The sequence below is a fragment of the Brassica napus genome, chromosome C8 (assembly GCF_020379485.1).
Source record: "Brassica napus cultivar Da-Ae chromosome C8, Da-Ae, whole genome shotgun sequence".
NCBI classification, from domain to species: Eukaryota; Viridiplantae; Streptophyta; class Magnoliopsida; order Brassicales; family Brassicaceae; genus Brassica; species Brassica napus.
Genome location: NC_063451.1, coordinates 39,732,664 through 39,760,494, shown reverse-complemented (window position 1 = coordinate 39,760,494; position 27,831 = coordinate 39,732,664). Strand labels below are relative to the sequence as shown.

Here is a 27,831-nt window from a genome sequence, read left to right as displayed (position 1 = left end):
AATGTGACATTTACTAAATATTTGTCAATTGAAAAAAAAAACAAAAATAAACCCGCGCTTTGAAAGCGCGGATCAAAATCTAGTATCCTTTATAACATCTATAATTTAGTTTTTAAACCGATCAAAAACGTATAGACTAAGCTGTCTTCATTCCACTGCCACACCTCACGTCCTGTATAATATTTTTGGTTTGATAGGATGCCTTGTTCATCTACAACCATTCAAATCACGAACAAAAGCACACAATAAATGTTAGCTGAAAAATTAATGACTGACAATTCACACCTACGCAAAAACACAATACATAGCACGATATCATCACTCAAGTTGTATCAACGCTACACAAATTCTATAGTTACTAAATGTCTTATAAAGAACATTGGACAAATAAGTTTGTTAAAGTGGTCCATTAATTAACTATAGTTAGAACCTCAAAACTTGGTTAACTACTAACTCCATTGCCATGACTATAGAGAGAGCAATCAAAAGACGGTGATCTCCAGGAATAACGCACCATTAACTCCATGTGGGTTACCACAGTGGAACCCTCCTTCTGCTATGTGTCGGTGTGCCTCCGCAAAATACAAAATTACTCGTGGAGCAGGAAACTATCGAAACCATTTATCAGTAAGTATTTAATGTAGTTGTTTATCATAAAGTTTTTTTTTGAGAAAAGTTATTTATCATAAGTTCCCATAATTCGTTTTACTTAATTATCCTTCTTACTATATAAATAGCATAATTAATAATTATATCTATACATACACAGACATTTATTATGTGCTAAATTCCCGCGGAGTTGAACGCGGCATTGGTTTTGGCTTTCTCATATTTTATTATTTTCTCTTAAATAATAAATAATTTTATTATGACGAACTCGTGACTATGATAGAATAATATAGGTGAAGTGTAATTAAATAGATTTGTATTTATTTGATTTACAAATGTCCCCTTGGTTTCTTCTTTACAAATTCCATTTTTGAATTCCCGTCGTACAGATCAACAACACCAACCTCGCTCTTCCTCTTCTTCGACTCGTTAATCCACTGAGAGTGGAGTTCGGAGAAAAAGATAGAGAGTCGTCTCTTTACTCTATCGGATTGATGGAAGTAGAGACACAGTGCGAGAAATGAAGTTTTACATATCTGCTGCGGGGATTAAGAGAGTCACCATATCGAGTCCCGGCGGAGCAATAGGTAAAGGAGGCGGAGGATGTGCGGCGGCACGGAGGTTCCCTGGCCGCACGTTGATACTGTTCCTGCTGATGCTCGCGATAATACTACCTTTTATATTCGTCAGGTTCGCGTTTCTCGTCCTCGAATCCCCCTCCGTTTGCGATTCTCCCCTTGGTAACTAACTCTCTTTGACTTAATTGCTTACTTCGATATTTACTTACCAAATTAATTTTAAATATTACTAATGAATTTGACAAAATATATAGTTCGTATGTATTTCTATTTGATTCTGAATTGTTCAGGGAGATGCTGCAAAATGTGAATTCAGTAAATGATTGGATTACTTCGAATTGAATGCCATACGCTTGTATTAATTTCCGTATGATTTGTAAATTTAATATTACTATTTCTTTGACTCTGTGTATTCTCAGATTGCATGGGACTGAGACTTTTCCGTGGGGGCGACACATCTCTCGTAAGCTTTTCGTATTACTCCCACTTATTTAAATGCATTTCTTAATTGCGTAACTTTTATGTCGGCAACGTATACAGTATATAGTTTATATACACAGTTAGGTTGGTACTTAAACGTTAAGATATTTTCATTTTCGTGTAATGATTTCTGCTTAAGTTAAGCTTTTTAATCATTAAACGTTTACATCATCGATGGGAAAAGAGAGAAAAAAATTCAAACACTTGACATAGTGCTACTATTAAAAGGGATAAAGATAATGACTGTGTAGGTACTTTCCAGCTGTATTACATTAGTGTTGCTGGTGTCGTATAGTGAGAGGTGTGAGTGAGCCTTCTTCCCTCTTGGACTTGGTACAGTGATCATCGTTTCATGTCATTGTCTAGGAACAGAAGAGAGATGGATTAATAGAAGTCTTAAGGTGAATTGTGATACAGTGATCATCATTTCATGTCATTGTCTAGGAACAGAAGAGAGATGGATTAATAGAAGTCTTAAGGTGAATTGTGATTTGCTCATTGTTTCTATCCATGCAATGACTTTTAGCGTATGATTTACTTTAATAGAAATAGTCACTCGGTGGATTATCACCTTGTTTTCAGTCCTGGTGATTAAATAGAATGATTAAGATAGGTTCATTTGTTACTTTCTGCGGTTGAACAAAACGTGATCTGATATCAACATGTGGCATTGTCGGAAACGAGCCCACAAAACCTATCATAATCATGCCGTAGTGAGTGTGTGAGTTACAGTGAAGGAGCTAATTACTTTTAGCGAAGGGAACAAAAATATTAGTAGACTTTATGGACTACTATAGATGCCAAAACCAACGTAGTAAACATCAGTTATATGTTAGCTAACAGAGTAACAGGGTACGTGGCAGATTTTGCTTCCACGAGAAAATCTATAGTTTTCCTTTTCTCTCATACGTAGCAATGAACAGGAAAAAGGCTTTCCATTGCACTGTTCACGTTTAAGCAGTTTTGTTGTTTTGTGTCATGAGTTGATGTAAAGACACTATGACAGCTTTTAAGTTAGTAACAACTCATGGAAAGAAAGTGCGTGTATGTGCCTCTTTCAGAAAATTAGGGAAGAGTTGACACGAGCGCTAGTGGAAGAGACAAGTCAGGACGGTAATAGACGAGGAGAGAAGGGCTCATTGGAGTCATTTGACGAACTTGTCAAGGAGATGACGTTAAAACGACGTGATATAAAAACGTTTGCTTCCGTGACTAAGAAGATGGTAACTCTTTCTAACTTCAGCTCTTTAAAAAAGTTTCTTGCCATTACTGTAGTGTCAACTTTGGTAGAGAGTAAGACTATATATACTATATCATCTAGCCTGAAAATCTCATGGATTAGCCTGAAAAAAGGTTATAGAATGTAATGTCTCACTAGGTTAAGTGGAGTGTTTCCTGTTGTCAATAAGCAAAAGACCGAATTAACTTTGAAGAAAGCAAACAAACTTAAGAAAGCCAAAACGCTATTGAAGCAAATATCCGTTTAACGAGTTATTGATTATGTGAATGAAGAAATTTAAAATCTCCTAGATCCGTATTTATACTAACCTCAAAATCTGATTTTTTTTTTATTATCTTTTAGTAAAACATTCTTATTCCAATAAAATAAAAGTACTTTTTCTAATCATAAAAGGCATATAGTGGGTATATCTTGACTACTAGCATATCTTCCTTGCATCTATGATAGTAACGTTTGGCCGGATTTCGTTCGGTCAAACGAATATGATTTTTATTGGTGGGCGAAATTTTAAGACAATTTTAAGACATTTCCTTAATTAACTTTTCTAATATCAGAGACACGGGTCAACTATTTATTGTTAACTTCACTAATATTCCCCTTGGCTCTTCTATCTATGTGACACTTTGTTCCCTTTAATTTTCAGCTGTTGCAGATGGAACGTAAAGTCCAATCAGCCAAACATCACGAGTTACTGTACTGGCATTTAGCCTCCCACGGCGTTCCCAAATGCCTCCATTGCCTTTCCCTCAGGTTAACAGAAGAGTACTCTGTAAACGCAATGGCTCGAACGCGTCTACCTCCACCTGAATCCGTTTCTCGTCTAACCGACCCATCTTTTCACCATGTTGTCATCTTGACCGACAATGTTCTAGCTGCCTCCGTCGTCATATCTTCCACTGTGCAAAACGCTGTGAATCCAGACAAGTTTGTCTTCCATATAGTTACCGATAAAAAAACATATACCCCTATGCACGCTTGGTTTGCTATAAACTCTGCTTTATCACCGGTTGTTGAAGTAAAAGGTCTTCATCAGTATGATTGGCCTCAAGAAGTTAATGTCAGAGTTAAAGAGATGCTGGAGATTCACCGTATGATTTGGAGACGTCATTATCAGAATTTGAAGGACTCTCATAATAGTTTCATCGAGGGTACTCATGAGCAATCCTTGCAAGCTTTAAACCCTAGCTGCCTCGCCCTTTTGAATCATCTTCGCATCTACATTCCCAAGGTAAAGTCTCTTTTCTCTCCACTCAACTCTTCTCTGAGCTTAATTTTTTCTTTTTTGAATGAATGTTAAATTTATTCAACTCAAAAACATTTGTACTAGCCTCTGAGCTTGAAAATTTTGATCTTTTTATCATTCTTTTTTGGACAATGCAGCTTTTTCCAGACCTCGACAAGATAGTGTTGTTGGATGATGATGTAGTAGTACAGCGTGACCTTTCGTCTTTATGGGAAACGGATCTCAACGGTAACGTCGTTGGTGCAGTTGTTGATTTGTGGTGCGGAAGTAACTGTTGCCCGGGAAGAAAATACAAAGACTATTTCAACTTCTCGCATCCTCTGATCTCATCAAACTTGCTCCAAGATGACTGTGCATGGCTTTCTGGTATGAATGTCTTTGATCTCAAAGCATGGAGACAAACCAATATCACAGAAGCTTACTCCACATGGTTAAGACTCGTGAGTATCTCATTTCTTCATTAAAACTATCTCCAGTTACACAAATCTGATTACAACTTTAATTTTAATTTTAACTTTAACATAATTATAACTTTATATATAATTATGTTTTAAAAAAATCTGATTCCGTTTTCTGGCAGAGTGTTAGCTCCGGGCTACAACTATGGCAACCAGGAGCCTTACCACCAACTCTACTTGCTTTCAAAGGACTCACACAGCCTCTGGACCCATCATGGCACGTAGCTGGACTAGGATCTCGATCAGTTAAACCCCCTGAAGAGATTCTGAAATCTGCTGCGGTTCTACATTTTAGCGGTCCAGCAAAACCGTGGCTAGAGATTAGTAACCCTAAGGTAAGATCTTACTGGTATAGATACATAAATTCATCAAACATCTTCGTTAGAAAATGTAAAATCATGAACTGATGAAAAGAAGATAAAAGAAAAAAATTAGCAAATCTGTATGAGAGAACGGAGGGAAGAAGGTTTAGCCTTCAGCCTCTGCTTCATGGTTCTCTCATGTCTATATACTGAAGAGTAATCTAGATTTTATGAATATGTAGCTTGTTTTTTCATTATTATCCCAAGTAGTATACTAAAATAATGTATTATTGTTTAATTATAGCTACATATCATAATATTCATGACATAATAAATGCTTGTAAGTTTTATTTTTGTAATAGGAACAAGAGTTTTGTTTTTATTATTATTGGAACCTTAACTATGAATAAGAATGTCGCATAAATATAATTTACTCTTTGTCTCTCTCTCTGAAAAACGTTTGGAGGGGGAGGGGGAGAAAGAAGTTTTAATCATGATTAAAGCTTAAACAAGTTGAAGAGGAGGTTGGTCTTGACCGGAGAATTGTTGATTCGGTTCAAGAAGGTTAACCGGAATATAGTTCCGGTTATAATGCTGCGACTGATCAGGAGAAGAAGACAGACCGGAATCATAAACCGCCGTCCCTTGTATTACACCCGATCCATGCTGTTCCGGATTCAATCTCGCGCCTTGTTCTATCTGCACAAACCGAACATCAAAGTTTGGTTGTGATACACGTTCATTATCTCGGTTAGACGATGAAGACGTGACTAACCTTAGCTCTTAGGTACATGTTATCGTGCTGCAACTCCATTTTCTACATGGTTTATGGCAAAACTCAAAACCCATGTAATTAAAAGAACGATGAAAGATTTGGAAGAAACGTTACTTACCCTCTTCTGCATATACTCTATCTCTGCCACTAAAAGTTCACTCTGAAAAAGATTCATATAAGAGCGAGGAAACTATATATAAACTATAGAGAGACATAGACGTATAGGTTTATCAGTACGTACCTTCTTGGATCGGACGCGGCTGATTCCTTTTTCAAGCCGTCCTTCTAGGTTTTTGAGTTCCTTGAAGTTCAAGGAGCCAAGTGATTCCCCAACAATATGCCTTCGATTCATAAACATGAACATTAATAAACATTTGCACTCGTTCAAACGTATCTATAAGTAAACTATTTGGCAAAAAAAACGAAAAGTATGTTGGGGAAAGTCACACGGCGCAGCGGAATGTCACGGTCGTGTTCCCCTGACCTTGTGCGAACCTGTGAAGAAAATACTTCGACGATGGCAAGATATCAAAGTTGCGATAACTAAATGAGACACACAATTTTTACGTGGAAAACCTCCTCGATGTGAGAAGGAAAAACCACGGAACCGTAGTCCACTCAAAAATCCACTATATAAATGGTATGAGTACAACCACGTCCTCCCTGTTCAACAGCCTGAACAGAACAGAGAGTCTAGCTACAAATAGCTATCTCCAACACAAACAACAACAACAAGAGAGCAACACAAAGCTTCAAAACCGGCAGCAACCAAACGACCTCAGCTCACGAAGATTCCGGCTTCCAGAAACTAATCCAACCGTACAAATCCAAGATAAACAAGTCGACAATACCTCTGCCAACTTTCAGCTCAAGAAGAGAAGATCTCACCGTTGGATTTACCAAACACCCAAGACTGTCCCGCTGAAGAACTGTGACGACCAGCTTCACTAAAACCCAGACAACAGAAGATCCAACCGTTGAAATCCAAATCCCTTCGGTGAATCTCTAACCCACTGACTGAAGAAGCTTCTCACAAAATATCAGCCCGATCAAGTTCCGTTTGATCCTCCAAAACCAGTCTTGAAATAGCCTGACGAGTTTTCTCCTCCTTCTCTCTTCTTTCTCTCTTTTGTCTCTCTCTCTCTAAACTCTATTATTGTGAGTCTACAGTGCAAAGGGTCATGAGAATTATTATTATGTCTCATGCCCACTTGGTTCTCTCCATCTAGGAGGGACCCAACAAACTCCCCCTCCGACTAGATGGAAGAAACAGCCATTCCGGCTATCTCTCGGCATACCTCAAGCTTCCCCCTCGGCAATGACTTCGTCATCATATCAGCTCCATTATCATCCGTATGAACTTTCTCAAGTTCCACTTCCTTAGAAGCAACCACATCACGTATCCAATGATACCTCCTCTGAATGTGTTTTGACTTCGAATGAAATGTAGAATTCTTCCCGAGACATATAGCGCTTTGACTATCACAAAGCAACACATACTTTTCTTGCTTGAAACCGATCTCTTCACAGAAGTTCTTCATCCACAACAACTCTTTACAAGCTTCAGTTGCGGCAATGAACTCTGCCTCAGTGGTAGATAGTGCAACACACTTTTGCAACCTTGACTGCCATGCCACAGCTCCACCCGCAAATGTTACCAAGTAACCCGAAGTAGATTTGCTAGAATCAGCATCTCCCGACATGTCAGAATCAGTGTAACTGACAAGCAATGACTTCTTACCTCCAAATGTAATCTTCAAATTAGAAGTCCCTCTGAGATATCTCAAAATCCACTTCACAGCATTCCAATGTTCTCTTCCCGGATTGGAGAGAAACCTGCTGACAACTCCAACGGCGTAGGCTAAATCCGGTCTTGTACAGACCATGGCATACATCAAACTACCCACTGCAGAAGCATATGGAACCTTCGCCATATCTTCCTTCTCCGCATATGTCTATGGACTTTGTTGACTGCTCAGTCTTAAGTGTGGAGCAAGAGGAGTACTCAACACTTTAGACTTGTCCATGTGAAACCGCTTAAGTACTTTTTCAATGTACTTCTCCTGAGATAAGTGAATCAGCTTCTCACCTCTATCTCGAACAATTCTCATACCAAGAATCTGTTTCGCTGGACCCATATCTTTCATGGCAAAGGACATACCTAGCTGCTCTTTCAGCTCCTTAATTCTGTCCATGTTCCTGCCCACAATCAACATATCATCGACATACAGCAACAAGATGATAAAATCATCCTCATCGAACACCTTCACAAATACACAATGGTCTGAATCAGTCTCTGCATAACCATGCTCCCCCATAACAGACTTGAACTTCATGTACCACTGCCTTGGTGCTTGCTTCAATCCATAAAGGCTTTTCTTCAAGCGACAAACCAAATTTTCTTTGCCCTTTTGCACATAGCCTTCCGGTTGTTCCATGTAGACCTCTTCCTCCAAATTACCATGAAGGAAAGCAGTCTTCACGTCCATTTGCTCAACCTCTAGATCAAGGCTCGCTGCCAATCCAAGTACAACCCGAATGGATGACATCTTCACAACAGGAGAAAAGATTTCATCATAATCAATTCCCTTCTTTTGGCTGTAGCCTTTCACAACCAATCTAGCCTTGTGTCGAGGTGGCAAATTATCATCCTCATGCTTAATTCTGTACACCCACTTATTAAGCAGAGCCTTCTTGCCCTTAGGCAATTCCACCAACTCAAAAGTATGGTTCTCCTCGAAAGAATCCATCTCCTCATCCATGGCTCCAAACCACTTATCCTTGTGTTCATCATCCAAAGCTTCATCATAGCTTTCAGGCTCTCCCCCATCAGTAAGTAATACATACTCACTAGGATCATACCTTGTCGACGGTTTAAGACCTCTCTCAGATCTTCTAACAATAGTAGGTTGGTTCTCAGCAGCTGGTGTCTCACCATGATCGTCACCATGATCACCACTACCATCTTCATGTGCGGGAGCATCTGCACTGGGTGCATTATCCTGAACCTCAACCTCAACCTCACCGTGAACCGATGTAGAAGGAGTAGCCTCTGTATCGATCAAACCCTCAAAAATCTGAGTTGGGTTTTTGGACTTGTCAATGTCCTTAATCGTTTGATCTTCCATAAACACAACATCTCTGCTCCTTACGAGCTTCCTCTCAACGGGATCATAAAATCTGTACCCGAACTCATCATGACCATAACCGATGAACACACACTGCCGCGACTTCATCTCAAGCTTCGATCTATCAACCTTGGGAATATGAACAAATGCCTTACACCCAAAGACCCTCAAGTGACTGTAAGAAACATCCTTACCAGTCCAAACCCTCTCTGGAACATCACCATCCAAAGGAGCACTTGGTGACAAATTCAGCACATGAACCACCGTGTTCAAAGCTTCTGCCCAGAAAGTCATCGATAAGCCTGACTGTGAGATCAAACATCTCATCCTCTCGACAATCGTTCGATTCATCCTTTCAGCCAACCCATTTAACTGTGGAGTATGGGGTGGCGTGAATTGATGCCTTATTCCATGCTCTTTGCAATAAGCATCAAATGGTCCAAGATACTCTCCACCATTATCACTGCGGATACACTTCAGCTTCTTCCCCGTTTGTCTCTCAACCAATGCCACAAAGTGCTTGAAATATCCCAGCACCTGATCCTTCGTCCTCATAGGAAATACCCACGACTTCCTTGAATGATCATCAATAAAAGTCACATAATATGATGCGCCACCAAGAGATCTTGTCTTCATTGGACCACACACATCTGAGTGTACCAAATCCAGTACCTCAGGTTTCCTAGAAGGTGCGGAAGACTTGAAAGATACCATGTGTTGTTTTCCCGCAAAGCAATGCGAGCACTTCTGTAGGTAAACCAGAGATTCCTGGAATCACCTCATTCTTAGACAACACAACCATTCCTTTCTCACTCATGTGACCGAGTCTCTTATGCCATAGCTCCATGGCATTATCATTCTCCACCGCATTAACAACATCTTTGGAGACCTTAGCCTGCATCCAATAGAAAGATGAAGACTTCTCACCTCGAGCCACAATCAAAGAACCGCGAGAGAGCTTCCATTTACCACCACCGTGCAAACTGAAATAGCCCTCATCATCAAGTCTTCCCGTCGATATCAGATTCATCCTAATATCAGGAACATGCTTAACATCCTTAAGCACCAGCCTAGTACCAAGACTAGTCTCCAAGCAAACATCACCAATGCCAGCAACCTGAGCCATCGCATCATTCCCCATCTTCACAGAACCATAATTACCCGTAGTATAGGTAGAAAACAAATCCCGCTGTGATGTAGCATGAGTAGTAGCTCCACTGTCAATCACCCAACTGGTGTCCTGGCATGCGACATTAATGGCATCACCCTCAAGAAGAATGAGAAACTGATCTTCGGTGAGAGTCACCCGATCCACCTTTTCTTCTTGATTTCCTTGCTGCTTGTTTTTCAACTTCCAGCAATCCTTCTTCATGTGCCCTTTCTTATGACAGAAGTAGCACTCCATATTAGCAAATCTATTAGACTTGCTCCTGCTCCTGTTCTTGTCTCTCTTGGGATCTCTACTTGTACTTCTCCCCCTTGACTCAGTGACAAAAACATCTGAACGCGAACTGCTAGCATTCGACTGCCTTCTTGCTTCCTCATTAAGAACACTATTCTTCACTGAATCCATCGAAATAACACCTTCCGACGCAGAGTTACAAAGAGACATCCTGAAAACCTCCCAAGAGTCCGGTAAAGTACCGAGAAGCCACAGACCGTGAATCTCATCATCAAACTTGATGCCCATATCAGACAACTTGTTGAGCAATCCCTGAAACGCATTCAAGTGATCTGTCATCGGAGTCCCCTCCTGATACCTCAGCTCAATCAACTTCTTGATCATGTACATCTTGTTGTTTCCGGTCTTCCTAGCATATAACTGCTCCAGCTTCTTCCACAAAGAACGAGCATCCGTCTCAGTCTCAATATGATGCAACACATTATCATCTACCCACTGCCTTATCAACCCACACACTTGGCGATGCTGCAGCTTCCACTCTTCATCCGTCTTCTTCTCAGGTTTCTGCTCCTCGAAGACTGGAACATGGAATTCTTTAACAAAGAGCAAATCCTCCATCTTGCCCTTCCATAGATGATAGTTAGCACCATTCAAGCTTATCATCCTGCTCATATTTTCCATCTTTAACACAAGCAAATAACAACCCAAAGTTATCAAAACCAAAGCTCTAAAACCAGAAGCTCTGATACCACTCTGTTGGGGAAAGTCACACGGCGCAGCGGAATGTCACGGTCGTGTTCCCCTGACCTTGTGCGAACCTGTGAGGAAAATACTTCGACGATGGCAAGATATCAAAGTTGCGATAACTAAATGAGACACACAATTTTTACGTGGAAAACCTCCTCGATGTGAGAAGGAAAAACCACGGGACCGTAGTTCACTCAAAAATCCACTATATAAATGGTATGAGTACAACCACGTCCTCCCTGTTCAACAGCCTGAACAGAACAGAGAGTCTAGCTACAAATAGCTATCTCCAACACAAACAACAACAACAAGAGAGCAACACAAAGCTTCAAAACCGGCAGCAACCAAACGACCTCATCTCACGAAGATTCCGGCTTCCAGAAACTAATCCAACCGTACAAATCTAAGATAAACAAGTCGACAATACCTCTGCCAACTTTCAGCTCAAGAAGAGAAGATCTCACCGTTGGATTTACCAAACACCCAAGACTGTCCCGCTGAAGAACTGTGACGACCAGCTTCACTAAAACCCAGACAACAGAAGATCCAACCGTTGAAATCCAAATCCCTTCGGTGAATCTCTAACCCACTGACTGAAGAAGCTTCCCACAAAATATCAGCCCGATCAAGTTCCGTTTGATCCTCCAAAACCAGTCTTGAAATAGCCTGACGAGTTTTCTCCTCATTCTCTCTTCTTTCTCTCTTTTGTCTCTCTCTTTCTAAACTCTATTATTGTGAGTCTACAGTGCAAAGGGTCATGAGAATTATTATTATGTCTCATGCCCACTTGGTTCTCTCCATCTAGGAGGGACCCAACAAAGTAAACCAAGTTTATATTTAAGGTTCCATATACCATACATCTATCACAAAACCAAGCTGAAATTCAAACAATTCCGAGTAAGTTAACCAAACTAACAATCCTACCAAAAAATAAAAAACCAAAATTATTTGGAATGAACAATTTCGAATGAATTTAAATATAAGTGACGCAGTGACAAAAAAATAAAATATAAGTGACGTGACTCAGATTCTATAATTTTTTTCAGTTGAACTAATCGAAATGATCAGCTATATAATAGGAAAGTAGTGATCAAAACAAGAAACCATATGTGAAACCTCATGAAGAGCTATAATTACATACCTGTTCGAATTCTGAATGTCCCGAATCTGCCTCCGAAGCTTAGAGGCTTCTTGCTGATAGTACTGAAGAGTTCCATGCATACAAATACCAAAACCGTCTCAAAGCATTTCAGGAATCCACTCTTTTTGTTAATAATGTTTTATTTTTGGGTGTAAATGTTAAGAATTTTGTTAGTAACGTTCTTTTGACACGAATACATAATTGATCATCATAGAAACAATAAACCACATATATATACACATTTTTAAAAGATATCACTTTCTCAACGTTAATAATTGCTCATCATAAGAACAAGAAAAAAGAGAGGAGTAGTAAGAGAAAAGCTATACAAGAATGGTACCTGACCAAGTTACAAAAAAAAAATGGTACCTGAGTATTAGCTTCGGTGACAGTAGGAGGGTTAACGGCATCGGAACAAGCTTTCTTATACCTTTCAATTGTACCCTTCACACTAAAAGTTCAAGAAACCATTATATTTAATTAATATAAACTCTTATAACAGAGATAATTAGGACGACATTTGTTGATTTGGGTTTTGGAGTATTAATTTTGGGGGCGAAACCTTAAAATCGATAAGAAAGGAATGTAATTGCTCTGATGTTTGGACCAGTCTTTTGACCAGTACGAGGAGAAAACTATTCACACACATTGTGCTTGAGTAAACTACTTTTTTCAATGTACATATTTATAAAAATGGCTGATGCAGCAATTATATAAGGATGGTTTCAAACTGGTAATTACTTACGGTTTGATCAGGAGAAATACAGAACAATGTCCATGCATATTAATTACATGGTTGAATGTCATCAATATATGCTTTAAGGATAAGTACTTGTTATCAATAGCACATATAAATGGATCTCAGAGTGCCAGAGATTCCCATTGGCTCATACCACTTTGATTTCAGACACTTCTCTCTGAGTTATCTCCTTCTCATTAATATATATATACATCTTTAAAGGGCATATATATATTAAATAGTCACATATGCTTCATCCGTTTCTAAATAAATGTCATTTTTACATTTTTCACGCATATTAAGAAAATAAATAAAATGTAATTATATTTCTATTAATTACATATGTTTGACCAATATTGACCAATAATATTTGAGATAAATAAAATTATTTATAAGATCAATGTATTTTACAATTAATTTAAGCTGAAAATAATAATTTGTATTGGAATTCTAAAGTGATATTTTTGTGTAACAAAAAAATGTTAGAATGACATTTAATGACACTTAATATGGAACATAATAATGAATATATATTCTCAACACGAACTCCAGAAATATATATAACTGAATTTTTATCGGTCTGCATTTGTTTTGGTGGGTTGGGAAAAAAAATTAAAGGGATCCATAGTGACAACCCATCATTAGGCTATGTCCCAAGTTTCAAAAAACAGGAGGGTTTCATAAGTCTTGCATATTTACATATATGCTTCAATGCTTGCTATTGCGTGTCAAGAAGTACCCAACTATAGTATGGGTCGTCAAGATAAAAGTGTTTTATAGAAGCTGACATGACATGCACAGGTTCTAATGATTTGCAGAAAAAGAGTGAAACTAATTAAGATCAGCCTAACGAGAAGTTGAGAAGACAAGACAGCTTTCTTCCGTCTTCATTATTTGCATATAGTACAGATCTAGAGAGATAATGGTAGCTCTATTGAGATCTAATTTTTTATATAAAAAATAGAAAGTTCAGGATTCGAATTTAACAAAAACCCTAATCTTGGTTCAAAATTAACTATATAAGATTTTTGGTTCATTTTTAAATTAACAAAAACCCTAATCTTGGCTCATTTTGACTAAGATTTTTTGTAGTAGTAAATTAATCAAGTAATTAAAGCAGGATCAAGGTGTACGTAGAAAAAGCATACCTGTTGCTGGCGTATTCATAGAGACGGCCACGAGTGGAGAAGATAACGAGGGCAACTTCAGCATCACACAAGACAGAGAGCTCATAAGCTTTCTTGAGAAGACCATTGCGTCGTTTGCAGAAGGTTACTTGACGATTTGTTGTGTTCTCTATCCTCTTTATCTCTATCTTCCCTCTACCTATCTTCTTGCTACTCTCTGCATCGTGACTACTCCCACTTTCATCCATTGCTTCTGTGATATCGTCACTAAATGAATAAACCACCAAAAAGAAGGGGGAGGGAGATTGAACTTGAGAGCGATGCTATTTAAGTTTTTTTTTGAAAAATAGCTATTTAAGTTTATGATCAAATATTTTTGCAGATCAAGAGAGGCAAAAGAAATATATCAAATGATTTGGTCACTCAAAAAATCAATCAGCTGAGATTGTAATTCAAACAAAGAAAAAAACTTTGAACTCCAAATTTGGGATTTTAGGGTTAATTTCAACTGTATAATAATCAGTAGAACTCTTTAATTTATACATTATAAACAAATAAACCAAGAACGATATCAGACCCACGAATTGTTAAATCAAGGATCAGATATTTTATCATAAACCTTGTTTTTAGGGTTAATATATATACTGTATCATTCACAACCTTACCTGGAGATCAGGACACAAGGAGAAGTTACTAATGAGAAACTGGTTTTGAAGCGATAATATATATTATAATTATTATTGATCTCAGTGTAACTTAAGTCTTGGTTCTGCTTTCGTAATAATAATGTTCTTGAAAAATATCTCTCTTTCTTTGTGTAAATTTTTTTTTGGTTTACGAGTTTCACTTGAAAGAATATTTCTCTGAAGGTATTTTGACCCCACTTGCAGAAAACAGAAGGTTACAAGTTCTTTCTTAGCTGAGATGTATTTATAAATAGCAGAAAAAGAAAAACAGGCATACCAATTATCTAGCAACTGTCAAAAAGCACATATACACAACAAAGCTCACACTTTTTATCCTCTAGACATGCATATAAATAGATACGAATATTTATATAGATATATACAAGTGAGATGTTAGATTGTATATATAATTTTTGCTGTTTACAGAACTGGAAGTTGAAATTAGAAACTAATTATTAATCAATTATTGAAATAATAAGGAAAAAAAAATGAGTGGTAAGTAGGTGGAGGACATTGAAGGAGGGCCATCCAATTTCTTTCATGAGAAAGGAAAAAAGGAGAGGGATGGGCTCTGTTTCTCATCAGCACCATCTTTTGGAAACTCCCCTTTTTTGGTAACCCTTCTGCGTTTTCAATGAATTATAGATGCTGCTCCTCTCTCCATCTATCTGCGTTCATATTTATTGTTTAACAAAAACTTATTTCACACCAACGTGAATAATGGCATTTGAACGTAACCAAGTCTAGTACAACAACCAAGTTGAATTAATTTAGTAAAACTAAACTGTATTTTATCTTTTGAGCTTGGTTTATTTTTCTCGAAATACAAGAAATACAAGACATCAAAACTGTAAAGAAGTTTTGGTTTGAATTTGCCACATTTACTTAAACAGAAGAAACTGAAAAAATGAAGTTTCAACAGATCCCAAACCTGAAATGTCCATGTTACTACTTATTATAGATGAGAGAATTTATGGGATATTCATAAGAGGCAAAAAAAATGTACAATATAGCCATGCTAGAGTACGGACTCATCCAAGTGACAAGTTTTGTCAAAAATTGACAAAAATCACCCTGCAAGCGCGTGCGCGTGTGGAAGCCGACGGAATGTAATATCCATGTGCTTAATTGCGTTGTACTAAACATATGGGTAGAATAGTCTCACTTTTATGTCCTAACGCCAAATTTAATTATTTAAAATATTGTAATTTTCCGCTCAGTTTGAAACTAAACTCTAAATTGTAAGTATTCGAAGCATCAGTAACAAGTGCAGTGGAGTTATGAATAACGGGGTGGTAGCCACCAAAATAGATAATTTCCCATATCTGGCTTGTGAATAGACACCAAAATAGACTATAATATCGTCAATGTAGTATGGGCATATTAACACACTGCAATTTCGTTTAGGTTCCACTTTCCTACACGAAAGTGAATAAGTTCCCACGTATTGAGTGTCTGAGAGTTATTGAGCCATATCAAATAGGAAACCTGTAGAAAATAGGTAATTTTAAAGACAAGAGAATAAACAAAAGCTTAGGTGTTGCATTACAAAGAAATGCATAAGGTTGGGTTCAAAAAGAAAGCATAACAAACATAAGTTACATGTGCAGAGAAACTAGAAATATGGTGGCCGTAGGAGGCACCACAACATATATGTGGGCATTTATGTTGGTGGAATACACGGGAAGGAGACCATACTATATTCAATGTAGTATGGACAGATCGTTAAAAACCACCACAGCTTCTAGGTCACCAACTGACGTGACAACAACTGGTGTGCAAACATTACTGAAAATGTATGAGACCCCATAAGCATTAGTTGTCTAAACTGAGATTCTGCCAATAGCTCCTGCTGAGAATCCGAAAGCGCTGTTTTTACAACTTCAATCCACCGCAAATTGGAGTAGTTGTTTATTCTTTTCTGTCATGTTGGTTCATACCCTGTCTGAAACAAGTGTTCTGGGAAACCGAACTCTTCCATCATGTCAATGGAAAGAAAGTGGATATAAGGAAAATTATATCAACGAACCCATGTCAGATACAAAGTAAGACAATGAAACTATAGAACTAGTCCAATTGGCAAGCGTCCAAGTTTTCTTTAGCTTACATGATGCTATACTACATAAACATAAGTATAGTCAGTGTGGGAAATCTAGTGAAGATTAGGTTATACAATTTAGTCACATTATTTACAATACAAAATACAAACATGCAACACGGTATACAAACATGCACGATAATATACTTGATTTACACAGCAAAAGGACACATCGTATTCAATTGCAGACATGAATTGGACAAATCAAAGGGGATACATATGCAGCAAAAAATTCGCCTATACTACATTACTTTATCAAATAGTCTATTAAAGTCCCTGTATGTAACGGTGAAACAGTTTAGAAAGTACCTTCCTACTCAGCGGACGATCACCCCTTTCGTACAGATCTGCAATATATTGCAGAATATAGTGTCAATTTCAAAACTTCACCAGGTTTTCTCAGAAAATAATTTTAGAATGGTATAATGCTACGAAATTGAACTTGCCTCCGTTGGTGCCTTTGCGTTTCCCTCTGAAATCGGGCCGTCTACGCCACTTACCACCGCCTTCTGTACCCAAAATCGACCGGATTTTTAACTATTGCGCCAAAGGTTAACGCTCTCCAAATATTTTTTCTTTGTCGCTTTGTTTGGTTTAGAACATGAGTGGTAACTGTTCAGATTACTGGGGTAAGGAAAATGGAAAAGGCGGTGGGCTCGAGACTTTTTCACGCGCAGTCTGGGGCATGGTTGTCATTATACATAAATACGGAGTCTATATCGTAGCCTAACATATGCTATAGTTAGAATTTTAGTTTCGATTTTTGCTATTGTTATGAATTCAAATTTCCCATTATAGATTGTAGTGTGTGTGTTTTTTTTTTTTTTTTTGACATATAGATTCCAGTGTTTGTTAAAGTCAATTTTGCTAAGTTGATATATGTTTGTTTTTTTTAAGTGTAAGGTATGTTTGAAAAATGCCACCAATAATAACGTTCACTAGTGGAATTAACAAACCCATCTTTTGAAAAAAGATTACAAGAATAGGATGCTGAAAAAACTTTGATCTGAGAGCATCATCCGAAAAAAATGAAAATGTGAAAATGATTTATATAATTATATATAGCCATATTTGACATAGTGACATGCATATTTATTATATAATTAGAACTTGGGACATATATAGATCAAACTAAAATTAATATTTGTAAGTAAACAAAGGAAAATTGCAAAAATAGTAGGAAGCGAAATTTAAAGTATTCATGAAAGAGTGGATGGCCAGAATATACAAATAGAGATGTAGGTGCAGTAAAATATGGATATTGTGATAAAAGAGACGTGCATGTTAAATTGATATCAACTTCTCCTAGTACCTGAATCCATTATGGGAGATAGGGGATAACAAATGTTCTATCTGTGCTTCATGGGATCATTACAAGTTATTTATTGTGCTATCATCCTTTATCTTTTTCTTTCTTTGATTTGCTTCCCCTGACTTCTTAGATATCCACTCTTGCACCCTCTTAATTACATGCTCTACCGAAAACTCCAGACGAAGAACATCATTAAGTCTTCTCTATTTTGTGTGGGACCTCAGTTCGCAGTCACTCTGATATGAAATACTTTCTCCGTTTCAAAATAGATGATGTTTTAGGAAGTTTTTGATGTTTCAAAATAGACGATGTTTTCGTATATGAATGCACTTTTTCACTTTATCAAAAATTGTTTAACCAATGATATTTTGTAGTCTATTTTGTGATTGGTTAAATAGTTTTTAATTTATATTTTAATGATATTATTAAGATAAAAAATAAGTTTTTTTAATAGTTGTGTACAATCGTAAAACTTCGTGTATTTTGAAATGTATTTTCAAAACAGAGGGAGTACATGTTAATTAAATCCTGAGAATCTAGACAGCGCTCATAATTCAAAGTTGTTGAGCATATCGGTCAAAATCGATTTGAAAGTCTTGAATAATCTTTCAATGATAACAAAATTAAATTTAATGTAGTATTAACTTTTTGGACACGTTCGGAAACACGATTTTCGTAATAGTAAGATATGTCACGACGAAGAATTGACATGATTTCTAATTGAAAAGTGAGCTATTGTGTAATATATTTTGTTCGTGTGTTTTCATATGTCTGTGTTTTCATATGTCTACTTTATCCAGGGCCGATACCATTTAGTAAAGATTTTAATAGTTTGGGAGTCTACTTTTTTTTTTTATAAATTTAGAAGTTTATTTGTATAGAAATTTTTTCAAAAATTTTGGAGACCTAAAACGAATATTTCGTTAGGTTTATCCCAAGACCGGTCCAGACTTTACCTATTCTAAAGAGAAATGTTTGAAATTATCCTAACATTTTTTTGTATATTTACAACTTTTTAGAAGTTAACTTTAGACCTTAAAACCATATGCGAAGATGCTATATACATATACCATTAATTTTAGAATCAGAAATCATATGTGAATACGCTATTTAGACGCGTAAAAAACTAATTAATGTGCTGTCTAACCAAAGAATTTTACAAGCATATTACTAAAAATGATGTTATGCTTTTGAGGAAAACATAATTTAACTATTTAAAAATGATTTTATGGTCTAACCAAAAATAATGAGGTAGTTGAACTTATCCTGCAAAAGAAGCCTATATCTATTCAAATACGCATCTAATTCTGAGTGCATGTTTTTCCATATTTATAAAGATACATTGAATCTAGATTATGAGCGTATGCCAATTATAACTCGATATCATATCGTTTAGAATGCTTTCCGTGAACTTGTTTCTTGTCTGAACGTGTGACCATAAGTGTGACAACTGGTCCTGCGGACCCCATATTTCACAGCGCTGCAGCGCACCGAACTTAATGGGCTATAAAATTTTAACTGCAGTTCAATTGGTGACAACTTGTCTTGTGGAGAATTGTTAAATGGTGAAGTTTTGGGTTCGAATAACGTCAAACGTATCAATAACCTACCAGTGGATGTGGAGGCAGTTCCTCCCACGGTGAGGAGTTAGGATCGGTGCGTTGCAGCGCTGTGAAATATAGGATCTGCAGGACAGGTTGTCACAATAAGAGCTGCTTTAATCAACGAGTTTGTTTGAGAACTTGAAATGGATATGTTAGACCAAAAAAATGTTACAATTGATATTGAAATCTATTTTTTTAAGTTTCAGACGATTGATGTCGTGGATTGCCTGAACCTCGTCAAGTTGATTTCATTAACCTATTTTACTTTGAGTGCATTTTATATGGCAGATCTCTCTAGTACTCCAATGACATGCATTGGGGCAGAAATACATATTTGAACATGTTTTTGTTGCATTTGGAAAGGGATAAATGAGAACCAATAAAAAGAAAAGGAATGATGAGACGACAACTTAATGAGGGAACAAGAAATCAAGGAATCCAACAAATGGTGACTAATCATGCGTATAGTCATAATCATCCACAAACCTTTACACAGTTCACATTAACTATTTGTTTTACAAATAGAAACTCTTTTTGCTCCATACCTCCATCACTTTCCTTGTGATTACTAATTGCATTTAGTATTATTATACACACATATATATAAAAGAAAACTATATTCGTTTGGTTAAAAAATATCTTAAATTGTGCCAAGTCATTTCAAACCATTGGAAGGGCTCACGTTTTGCTTGGTCTTTGCTGGAGAAAAATATTTGGTTACTTCCACCAGCTAATATCTTTAGTATTCATTTCTATATTAGTTGAACGTTAAAAATCACTAATGGGCGAAATTTCTAAATTTAAGCCTTGGTGAAAGAAACTGATCACTACTGAATACAACTTCCAATTTTTAAAAATAATCAAAATCAAAACCAAATGTGTTTCGATCAATGGATTGATAGTTATGGTCCATGAAATGTATAGAGACCGTTTTAACATCAAAGTCCCCAACAATATACAATCAACATCACAGTAGACAAGCCTAGCTACATATCAAAACGAGACACTAGTTGAGCTTTTCCCACCTTTATGTAAGAAGATGATGACTTGGACCCATATAAGGACACTAATTGAGTTCAGATGGATTGATAGAAGAGATATCAAAACGAGAGCTCTCAAAGGAACTTTGTGGCCAATGAAGCTGTGATTGTGCAGTAGAAGTAAAAGGAATACCGAAAGATGGTTCTCTAACATCAGGTAAGAGACCAACAACACCATTATTTCTGTAAGCAGAAGGCAGACCACCAATTTCGGGTAGAAAAGGTAGTTGTTGGTCGCTGAATGTGACACTGTTTAGCTGCTGTCCTAAACCAGATTCATGGAAGTAGAGATCCTTATCAGTCAATGGACAAGAGACGAGCGAGCCACACGGATACATGACTGTGGGAGGCAATTCTGAATCAGGAACAACATATGTTCTGACTTGGGGAGATTCACAAAACATAGGAAAGTGATCCTTTGAAGTATCACACAGCAGAGTTGTGTTCCAAGACTTATCCAGTGATGTGATTGAATGACTTTCTCCAAGTGTTGTCGTTCGCCATAACCAGCTCTGTTGAGCATAGCTCTCCAGAAAGGAGTAATCTATAGAAGCATCTGATGCTATGATCCTCTCGCCTTCTGAGTAACCTGTTTTAACGGAAACATCCTTACCCATCAGCCGCATTGTTGACTGAGTGTCATGTAAACACAAACCATCAGGTGTTGCAACCATATGCCTGCTACTTAGGTTCTGATTCAGAGCTTCCTCCTTTGGCAGATTGATTGTGTGGCCACACTCTCCATCATCAGCATCTGAAATGAAAAACGCATTCTCGGTGAAGGTCTCATCAAGGCCTAGCCTAGCTGGATAGTACTTATACTGTTTCTCATTATACACAGGGGGCCTTCCTACATCTATGGCAAGTGCTGGCTCAGCTGAATGTTTCCTTCCCCTGGATAAGTCCACTAAATTACTCAGTAAAACATCATTTTCCACAGCTGCAGATCTAGAGGAACCATTTGCTTCTACTAATTCACCTTGTAAATTAAGAGGTAATTCTAAGATGGCCTCTTCTACAAGAAGTGGATCAAAAGGTGATTGGTTCAGCAATGATACAGGTTGAGAGAAGGAAGACGAACAACTTCTGTAATGGATCTCACTCGAAGTAGAGACAGGTGATTGGTTAGGCGCCAAATGCCTCTTTCTCTCCAAATCTAATGCATCTTTAATTCTTTCCAGAGTGAGATGTGGTCCAGGTAAACACGACGGGCCAGATTTTGCTCGAGCATGACTTAACCTTCTCTCAGAAACCACAGGCTGAGACTTGTTTAGTTTCCTGGATTCTACCAGCATATCTTCACTGGTCTTATCGTTTGACAAAACCTTAGGCGGTTGATCCTCTGCCGCAGAACATAGGCTTAACCGATTCATTCGCGAGCAGCAGAGTTGTAAAGAGAATCTGACTTGCCTCTCGCACTGAGGAGCATCAACATTCGACTTATCAAGACTCCTCACCCAGCAAACTTTCCTTTTAGCCACCTTCAAAGTTCCAGGAGTCTGAAACTCAGAATCACAATCTTGACTGACTGATCTGGGAGAATCTGGAAACAGTTCTTCATCTGTGTAAGAGAAGCATCGCACTCCAGCATTATTCATAGTAGGAGACATAACACGAGATCTTTCTTTGTTCCCAAGACTGCATTTCCCATCATCTGCCGCTCTTTGTCGAGCTTGTTCTTGGCAGCTATTAACCTGAATGCAAATTGCGTCACAAGTCACTAGTGTTAGTTTACAAGAAGGCTTTCAAATGATTATGAGCTAAAACAACAAAGCCAACATAACACTGTAGACGGTTAAGGTTATCCTTCACTACAAAACCAACATCAACATCTAAAACAGTTCACTTAGCTAAACTCGTGGTACAAAATCGACATAAATTATCAAACACGTTGAAGATTATGCAACATAGAGTTATTGAATGTTTTATATATATAAAAATGAACCTTGTTGTCAGTTTTGGCATCGAAGGAATCATCTAGCTTCTTGGTTTTAATCTTGTTATTCTGCAACACAAGATCATTCGTCATCGTTTCACCGATGGAGCGTTTCTTACACGGTGTAGACTCTGCATTGGCCTTTCGTCGAAAAGCCGGTTTGGGATCATCATCCGGAGATTTCGTTAGCAGCGAGGTCAGCTCATGAGACCACCAACGGAACTTGGTTACAGTTATCGGAGGAAGCAGCGACTGAATAAAATCTCCGGTAAACTCGCCGGGGAACGGACAGCATTTCCGCATATCAACGCTCCTAACCTTACGCGTGTACTCTCTGCCATATCAATAAAACATAAAATAAAAATCGCAATCTATATACTAAACAAAAAAAAATATCAAACACTCACCTGATGGAGAATCCTTCGTAGTCAGCCTCCTCCATGGGACCAAGGGGACGAGCTAGAGAGTAGAGAGAGAGAGAAGAAGAGTTTCAGAGTTTCCCGCCGAGAGAGTTTCTCTTTCTCACTCTAATGGCGCTTTCTTTCACATATTCGTTCTTTTTCGATTTAAAAAAAAAAAAAAAAAATTTGATGATTTAAAAGAAGTGAAAGCGACAAGAGACAGCTACCGAACCCCCAAATGCTGAGGCAGAGTTATATATATCAGTCTCTAACCATTAGGTCTCCTCCTCACGCGCTAATTTGCCTTCTGCTGCAAGTAACACCTACCTCTACAGCCTTCTTCTTTATCTGCAATGATGTTGAATTTTTTCAAAAGCTTTGGTATCTACATCAGTCAGAAAATAGAGATTGGATTTGACTTATGACTGAACGGATAAATAAATAAAAAATACTTACTGTCGACTAGACGTCATCTATTTTTCTGAACACACTTTTCCCACTAACAAGCCTTTTTATCGGCTCGAGGTCCTTTTTTTCTATACCGCTGTTGTACCATTCTTAAGATTTTGTACGAGTAGTCATGGATTTTAACGATAAATACTCAAAGATCTATCACCTCATGGATTCTAACTAGTATATAGACGTAAACAATAATTGAGAACAGTTTAAACCAGTGTTAGTGTTAATTTAACGTCTTAAAAGTTAAAACCATTCAGATATTAGATCTCCTCAGTAATAATAATACACACCATGTTCAAATTTAGGTTCAGAATAAAACAGTCATCAATACAAAAAGGTTAATATATAATTTGACATTGTTTTCTTCCATTTCATGCAAAACCACAATCCTCTTTATTAAGTATATAATGTAAAGAAGAAAACACAAAGCTCCTCTTGGGGGGGTCACCTGGTTATGGATGAACGGTAACTACTGGGATTCACATAATCTCGCTTCGTAAACAATCTGATCCTTGGAAGGCACCTTCCTAGCCTTACCTGTTCGTAATCATAAAGCGTCTCACAAACTTTTGATACTAGATAGCGAGAGATACAGTGAATAAGAGAGTGAGAGAGTGTGACAACCTTCCAGCTCGTCTTCCTTGCAATTCGATCACTTATCAACTCCAAAACACTGATGATTTCTCTAAATGTTGGTCTTTTTGATGCCTCATTGTCCCAACACTCCTGGATTAACCTGGAAATGGAGAGATCGTAAGAATTTCTCAAAAAGCACTCATGATATGTTTGTTTAAAACATGGGGTACTGTTTAGGACAACTTACTCTCTTAATCCAAAAGGATATGATTTTGCTAGAGCATTGAATGGTGGACGTTCACCTTCAACATATGCTTTAGGAACTTCAGTTTCTTCTTTCAGATGGAATGGTACATAACCTTCTATCATCTGTTTAGTTTGTTAACCCCACCAACAACATTCTATTAGCCTCAAGACTTTGTGCTCTGTGAACATATCAGTATTTATAAAGAAGTCTCATATCTCTCTCAGTTACTTTACCTCTTGTAAGATCAAAGCGAAAGAAAATACATCTACTTTTGTATCATACTCTTCATTCCTGTATACTTCCGGAGCCATGTATCGCACTGTGTAGCAAGAACGACAACGAGAGTTTCATCAGCTTTTAAACCGATCCCAAAACATACAATTTATGATCTAATCCACAATATTTTTCCAATTTCGGTTTTAGACAACAAAACACCAAAAGCTAAACCAAGGTTACCTAGCAGTTCTAAGCTAGCTCAAGACATGGCAGATTAAAGTATCACATATTATTAAAAAAAACTTACAAGAACTGTCCAATGATGTAATAGGCCTATCTTTTTTAACTGTCTTCTTAACTACCAGCAACTTGCTGACTCCAAAGTCGGCAACTTTTAGATGTCCCGAATTATCCCGCAGTATGTTTCTGTTATCTTACTCGAGCAAATAAGAAATGTTCGGATTTTTTGGATATGCAATATAGTAATAACTGAACATATAACATTTTGTAAAGATATAACTTGAACAACCAAAAAGGAAAACATACGGAGGCTCTAGGTCACAATGGATTATAGCTTCAGGTTTATGCTCGTGCAAATAATTCATTCCCCTGCAAAAAAAAAAAAAAAATTGAAAGAACACAATACAGATAATTAGAAGCCACAGAATCAAAAGTAATGTTTCTTGCAATCAGTCATGCATCAAGATGAGCCCTACAAAGACAATAGCCACTTAACCTAGCAATTTCAAGTGCAAACTTCACTGCTTGCGCTGGCATTAGAGCCCCTTTCCTGTCTAGATATTGTCGAAGATCTCCCTACAAATAATTGCCACATACAAAAAAAACTAAAAGCTATGCAGTGATATTTTCTTAAAATAAGACATGCAGTAGACGAAAAGACTACGGACTATATTATAACTGAGCATTTTGCGGATGTGAAACATTTTCAGAATAAACATTCATGTCATAGCCAACGGTCGAAGTAGCACTAAAATTGGTAAACAGAGAAAGTTATTGTTAGTCTCAAAAGGATTTTCACAAAAATGTCTTCACATATTTTGTAAGCTTTTGAGATCTTTTCAACCCAATATTGCCTCAGGATATGTATAGGACACTCCAACTTTTAAATGTTCACTTTTTAAAGATCTACGTGTTTATCCTGATTGAGAAAGAGTACCTTAGGTAGATACTCTGTGACAATCATCATGGGATGACTTTGAGTAACTGCCCCTAAAAACTGGACAACATTTGGATGGCGTATCTTTTGAAGCAGTTGAATTTCATCCCTGAACGCATTCCTGGATACCAGAAGGCCATTAAAACCTTAAACGCATAATTAGTTTCAATAACAAAAAGATATAGGTGTAGTCAAGTCAACCCACACTTTGTTTTCATCCGAGAACATTTCCTCTCCAAAGGTTTTAACCGCCACATCAATTCCACGCCATGAAGTCTTGTGAAAGGTACCCTATCGAGCACAAAGACGGTAATGACAAGTGTGTGTATACATTTCCTATAACTAACTAGGAGTTGTTGGAAAAGCCTAAACTTCGAGCTATATGTTAAGTTTTATGGACTTCCAAGTTCCAACCAACAATAATTGGCAATGAGTGGATTGGCTCCGAAACATTTATATATTACGTTCATTAATTCTCCAACTAGTGATGTGGAACTTTCATTCATTCAACGCGAACACTCTTACTAAAGACATTTAGAAAGAAAGCAATTGAAACAACACTCAAGTTTAGGCAGTGGAACTACTTACCTTTGAAATTTTGACTGAGTTGGACAGATCAAGCTCCGTAGGATGAATCTCATACTCAGGAACTTCTCTATCAGTTAGAACATGCATAGGAGGAATCTAAAAACCACAAAACGATTTTAAATTAATCATAAAAGCAATAACATCCATCAAATCAAGAAGGGAGGACACGTACAGTAGGCTTTGCACCATGTTTCTCCAAAAGCTGAATCACATCACGGTTTTTGTAATACACTGCATCTGCAAGAGGCTGTTAAGATCAATCACGGAACAGTTATCATCCGATTCAAAAGATCTTCAACGTTTGCTAAGTTGCTAACATATGGCAATTCGTCGAACACAAATCGAGCTATGAGTCTATGAGAAGTCAAACAGCACAGAACGAGTTTGAAATCCGTACCGTACTACCCCATCGGTCCATGGAATTAACCTTAGCGCCACGGCTAAGCAGGAGCTGAACGACATCGGTTCGTCCCTGACAAGCGGCGACGTGGAGGGCAGTACGTCCATCGATGTCGCGGTAATCGACGTTAGTTCCCGAATCCAACATCTTGGTGATCCCATCGATGTCACCTTCGTTGGCTAGATACATCAGACGAATCGTCGGATCCACGATTCCAGCAGACGCAGCCAACTCTTCCTCCTCATCTTCAGTTACCGTCTCCGTCGGGGTCCTTGACTCCGGCGCTAGGGAGGACTGCCTTCCGAGCTTGAATCTCGCCGGCGATTTGGGTTTAGTCGTCGTCATGGTCAAGCGAGGACTTGTAAGCAAAAATGAGCTGTCGATGGAACTGTAACGGCACCAACGGAAAGAACAAACAATGTTGACAAGCCCAACCAATTCGCTTTATGTGTATCATTTTAAGAGAAAGACAAAAATAACAATAAATCAAGTTTATGTTTCCAAACTAGCACTCAAGTTCAAAAGTCACAAAAATAACACTTAATATTTTATCAAAAGTCACAAACTTAGGGTTTAGAGTTAAAAGGTGGGGTTTATGATTTAGGGTTTAGGGTTTAGGGTTTAGGGTTTAGGGTTTAGATTTTAGGGTTTAGGGTTTAGATTTTAGGGTTTAGGGTTTAGGGTTTATAGTTTAGGGTTTAGGGTTTAGAGTTTAGGGTTTAGGGTTTATGGTTTATGGTTTAGAGTTTAGGGTTTAGGGTTTAGAGTTTAGAGTTTAGAGTTTAGAGTTGAGAAATGAGGTTTTGGGAATAAGATTTCAAATTTTGAAAAATAAAAAAAATTAAAATTTTCAAATGATAAACTTAGAAATGTGCTATTTTGGTCATTTTAGTTTTTGAGTGCTATTTTTGTGATATAAACTTAGAAAAGTGCTATTTTGGAGATTTGCCCTATCATTTTACCCAAGGTTTTATATATACTTAAATGATTTTTTTTTTTTGGAACACGCTTAATTGAGTTTTTAGTTGGGTTTATTTGTGAAATAGCTTAAAAAAGAAGGGAAATTGGTTTGGTAGAGAGAAAGTAGAGAGATATAGGAAGAGAAAAGAGGAAAGATTGTGA

The 27,831-nt window shown here is 37.5% G+C and overlaps 3 protein-coding genes and 1 pseudogene across 4 annotated transcripts; 1 reads left to right on the top strand and 3 right to left on the bottom strand.

The window, feature by feature from the left end:
- The first annotated feature begins 930 nt into the window (after positions 1-930).
- On the top strand, positions 931-5,292 carry LOC106368305 (probable galacturonosyltransferase 15). Of its 2 annotated transcripts, none has more exons than XM_048764788.1 (6): positions 931-1,349; positions 1,607-1,650; positions 2,729-2,890; positions 3,551-4,135; positions 4,288-4,590; positions 4,731-5,292. In XM_048764788.1, the coding sequence occupies exons 1-6, from the start codon at positions 1,130-1,132 to the stop codon at positions 5,013-5,015; spliced, it is 1,599 nt and encodes a 532-aa protein (XP_048620745.1). In that variant the 5' UTR covers positions 931-1,129; the 3' UTR covers positions 5,016-5,292. The 2 variants fall into 2 exon arrangements, with proteins under 2 accessions (XP_048620745.1, XP_048620746.1); XM_048764789.1 differs by having other exon boundaries at positions 1,110-1,299.
- On the bottom strand, positions 5,225-14,868 carry LOC106368306 (agamous-like MADS-box protein AGL1). The gene is made up of 8 exons (XM_013808227.3): positions 14,635-14,868; positions 13,991-14,222; positions 12,473-12,554; positions 12,104-12,165; positions 5,927-6,026; positions 5,804-5,845; positions 5,686-5,727; positions 5,225-5,609 (listed from the first exon to the last, which is right to left on the bottom strand). Exons 2-8 carry the CDS (start codon positions 14,215-14,217, stop codon positions 5,415-5,417), a joined length of 750 nt encoding a protein of 249 aa, XP_013663681.1. The 5' UTR covers positions 14,218-14,222; positions 14,635-14,868; the 3' UTR covers positions 5,225-5,414.
- Positions 14,869-20,497: 5,629 nt separating this feature from the next.
- LOC111208836 lies at positions 20,498-23,522 on the bottom strand (annotated as a pseudogene).
- Positions 23,523-23,746: 224 nt separating this feature from the next.
- Positions 23,747-27,145, bottom strand: LOC106368304 (integrin-linked protein kinase 1). The gene is made up of 12 exons (XM_013808226.3): positions 26,707-27,145; positions 26,482-26,556; positions 26,310-26,405; positions 25,927-26,012; positions 25,722-25,842; positions 25,281-25,360; positions 25,091-25,153; positions 24,852-24,970; positions 24,562-24,647; positions 24,329-24,450; positions 24,130-24,241; positions 23,747-24,042 (listed from the first exon to the last, which is right to left on the bottom strand). Exons 1-12 carry the CDS (start codon positions 27,052-27,054, stop codon positions 23,950-23,952), a joined length of 1,401 nt encoding a protein of 466 aa, XP_013663680.1. The 5' UTR covers positions 27,055-27,145; the 3' UTR covers positions 23,747-23,949.
- Positions 27,146-27,831: the final 686 nt, after the last annotated feature.

Excerpts from the sequence above, each read along its gene's own strand:
- LOC106368305 (XM_048764788.1), top strand. The coding sequence starts at position 1,130 with ATGAAGTTTTACATATCTGCTGCGGGGATTAAGAGAGTCACCATATCG. Across the intron at positions 1,350-1,606 it reads CGTTTGCGATTCTCCCCTTG|ATTGCATGGGACTGAGACTT; the intron begins GTAACTAACTCT and ends GTGTATTCTCAG. Across the intron at positions 4,591-4,730 it reads ACTCCACATGGTTAAGACTC|AGTGTTAGCTCCGGGCTACA; the intron begins GTGAGTATCTCA and ends GTTTTCTGGCAG.
- LOC106368306 (XM_013808227.3), bottom strand. The coding sequence starts at position 14,217 with ATGGATGAAAGTGGGAGTAGTCACGATGCAGAGAGTAGCAAGAAGATA. Across the intron at positions 5,846-5,926 it reads GCCGCGTCCGATCCAAGAAG|AGTGAACTTTTAGTGGCAGA; the intron begins GTACGTACTGAT and ends AATCTTTTTCAG. Across the intron at positions 5,610-5,685 it reads ACATGTACCTAAGAGCTAAG|ATAGAACAAGGCGCGAGATT; the intron begins GTTAGTCACGTC and ends CGGTTTGTGCAG.
- LOC106368304 (XM_013808226.3), bottom strand. The coding sequence starts at position 27,054 with ATGACGACGACTAAACCCAAATCGCCGGCGAGATTCAAGCTCGGAAGG. Across the intron at positions 26,406-26,481 it reads AACATGGTGCAAAGCCTACT|ATTCCTCCTATGCATGTTCT; the intron begins GTACGTGTCCTC and ends TGTGGTTTTTAG. Across the intron at positions 25,154-25,280 it reads TTTGCACTTGAAATTGCTAG|GGGAATGAATTATTTGCACG; the intron begins GTTAAGTGGCTA and ends TTTTTTTTGCAG.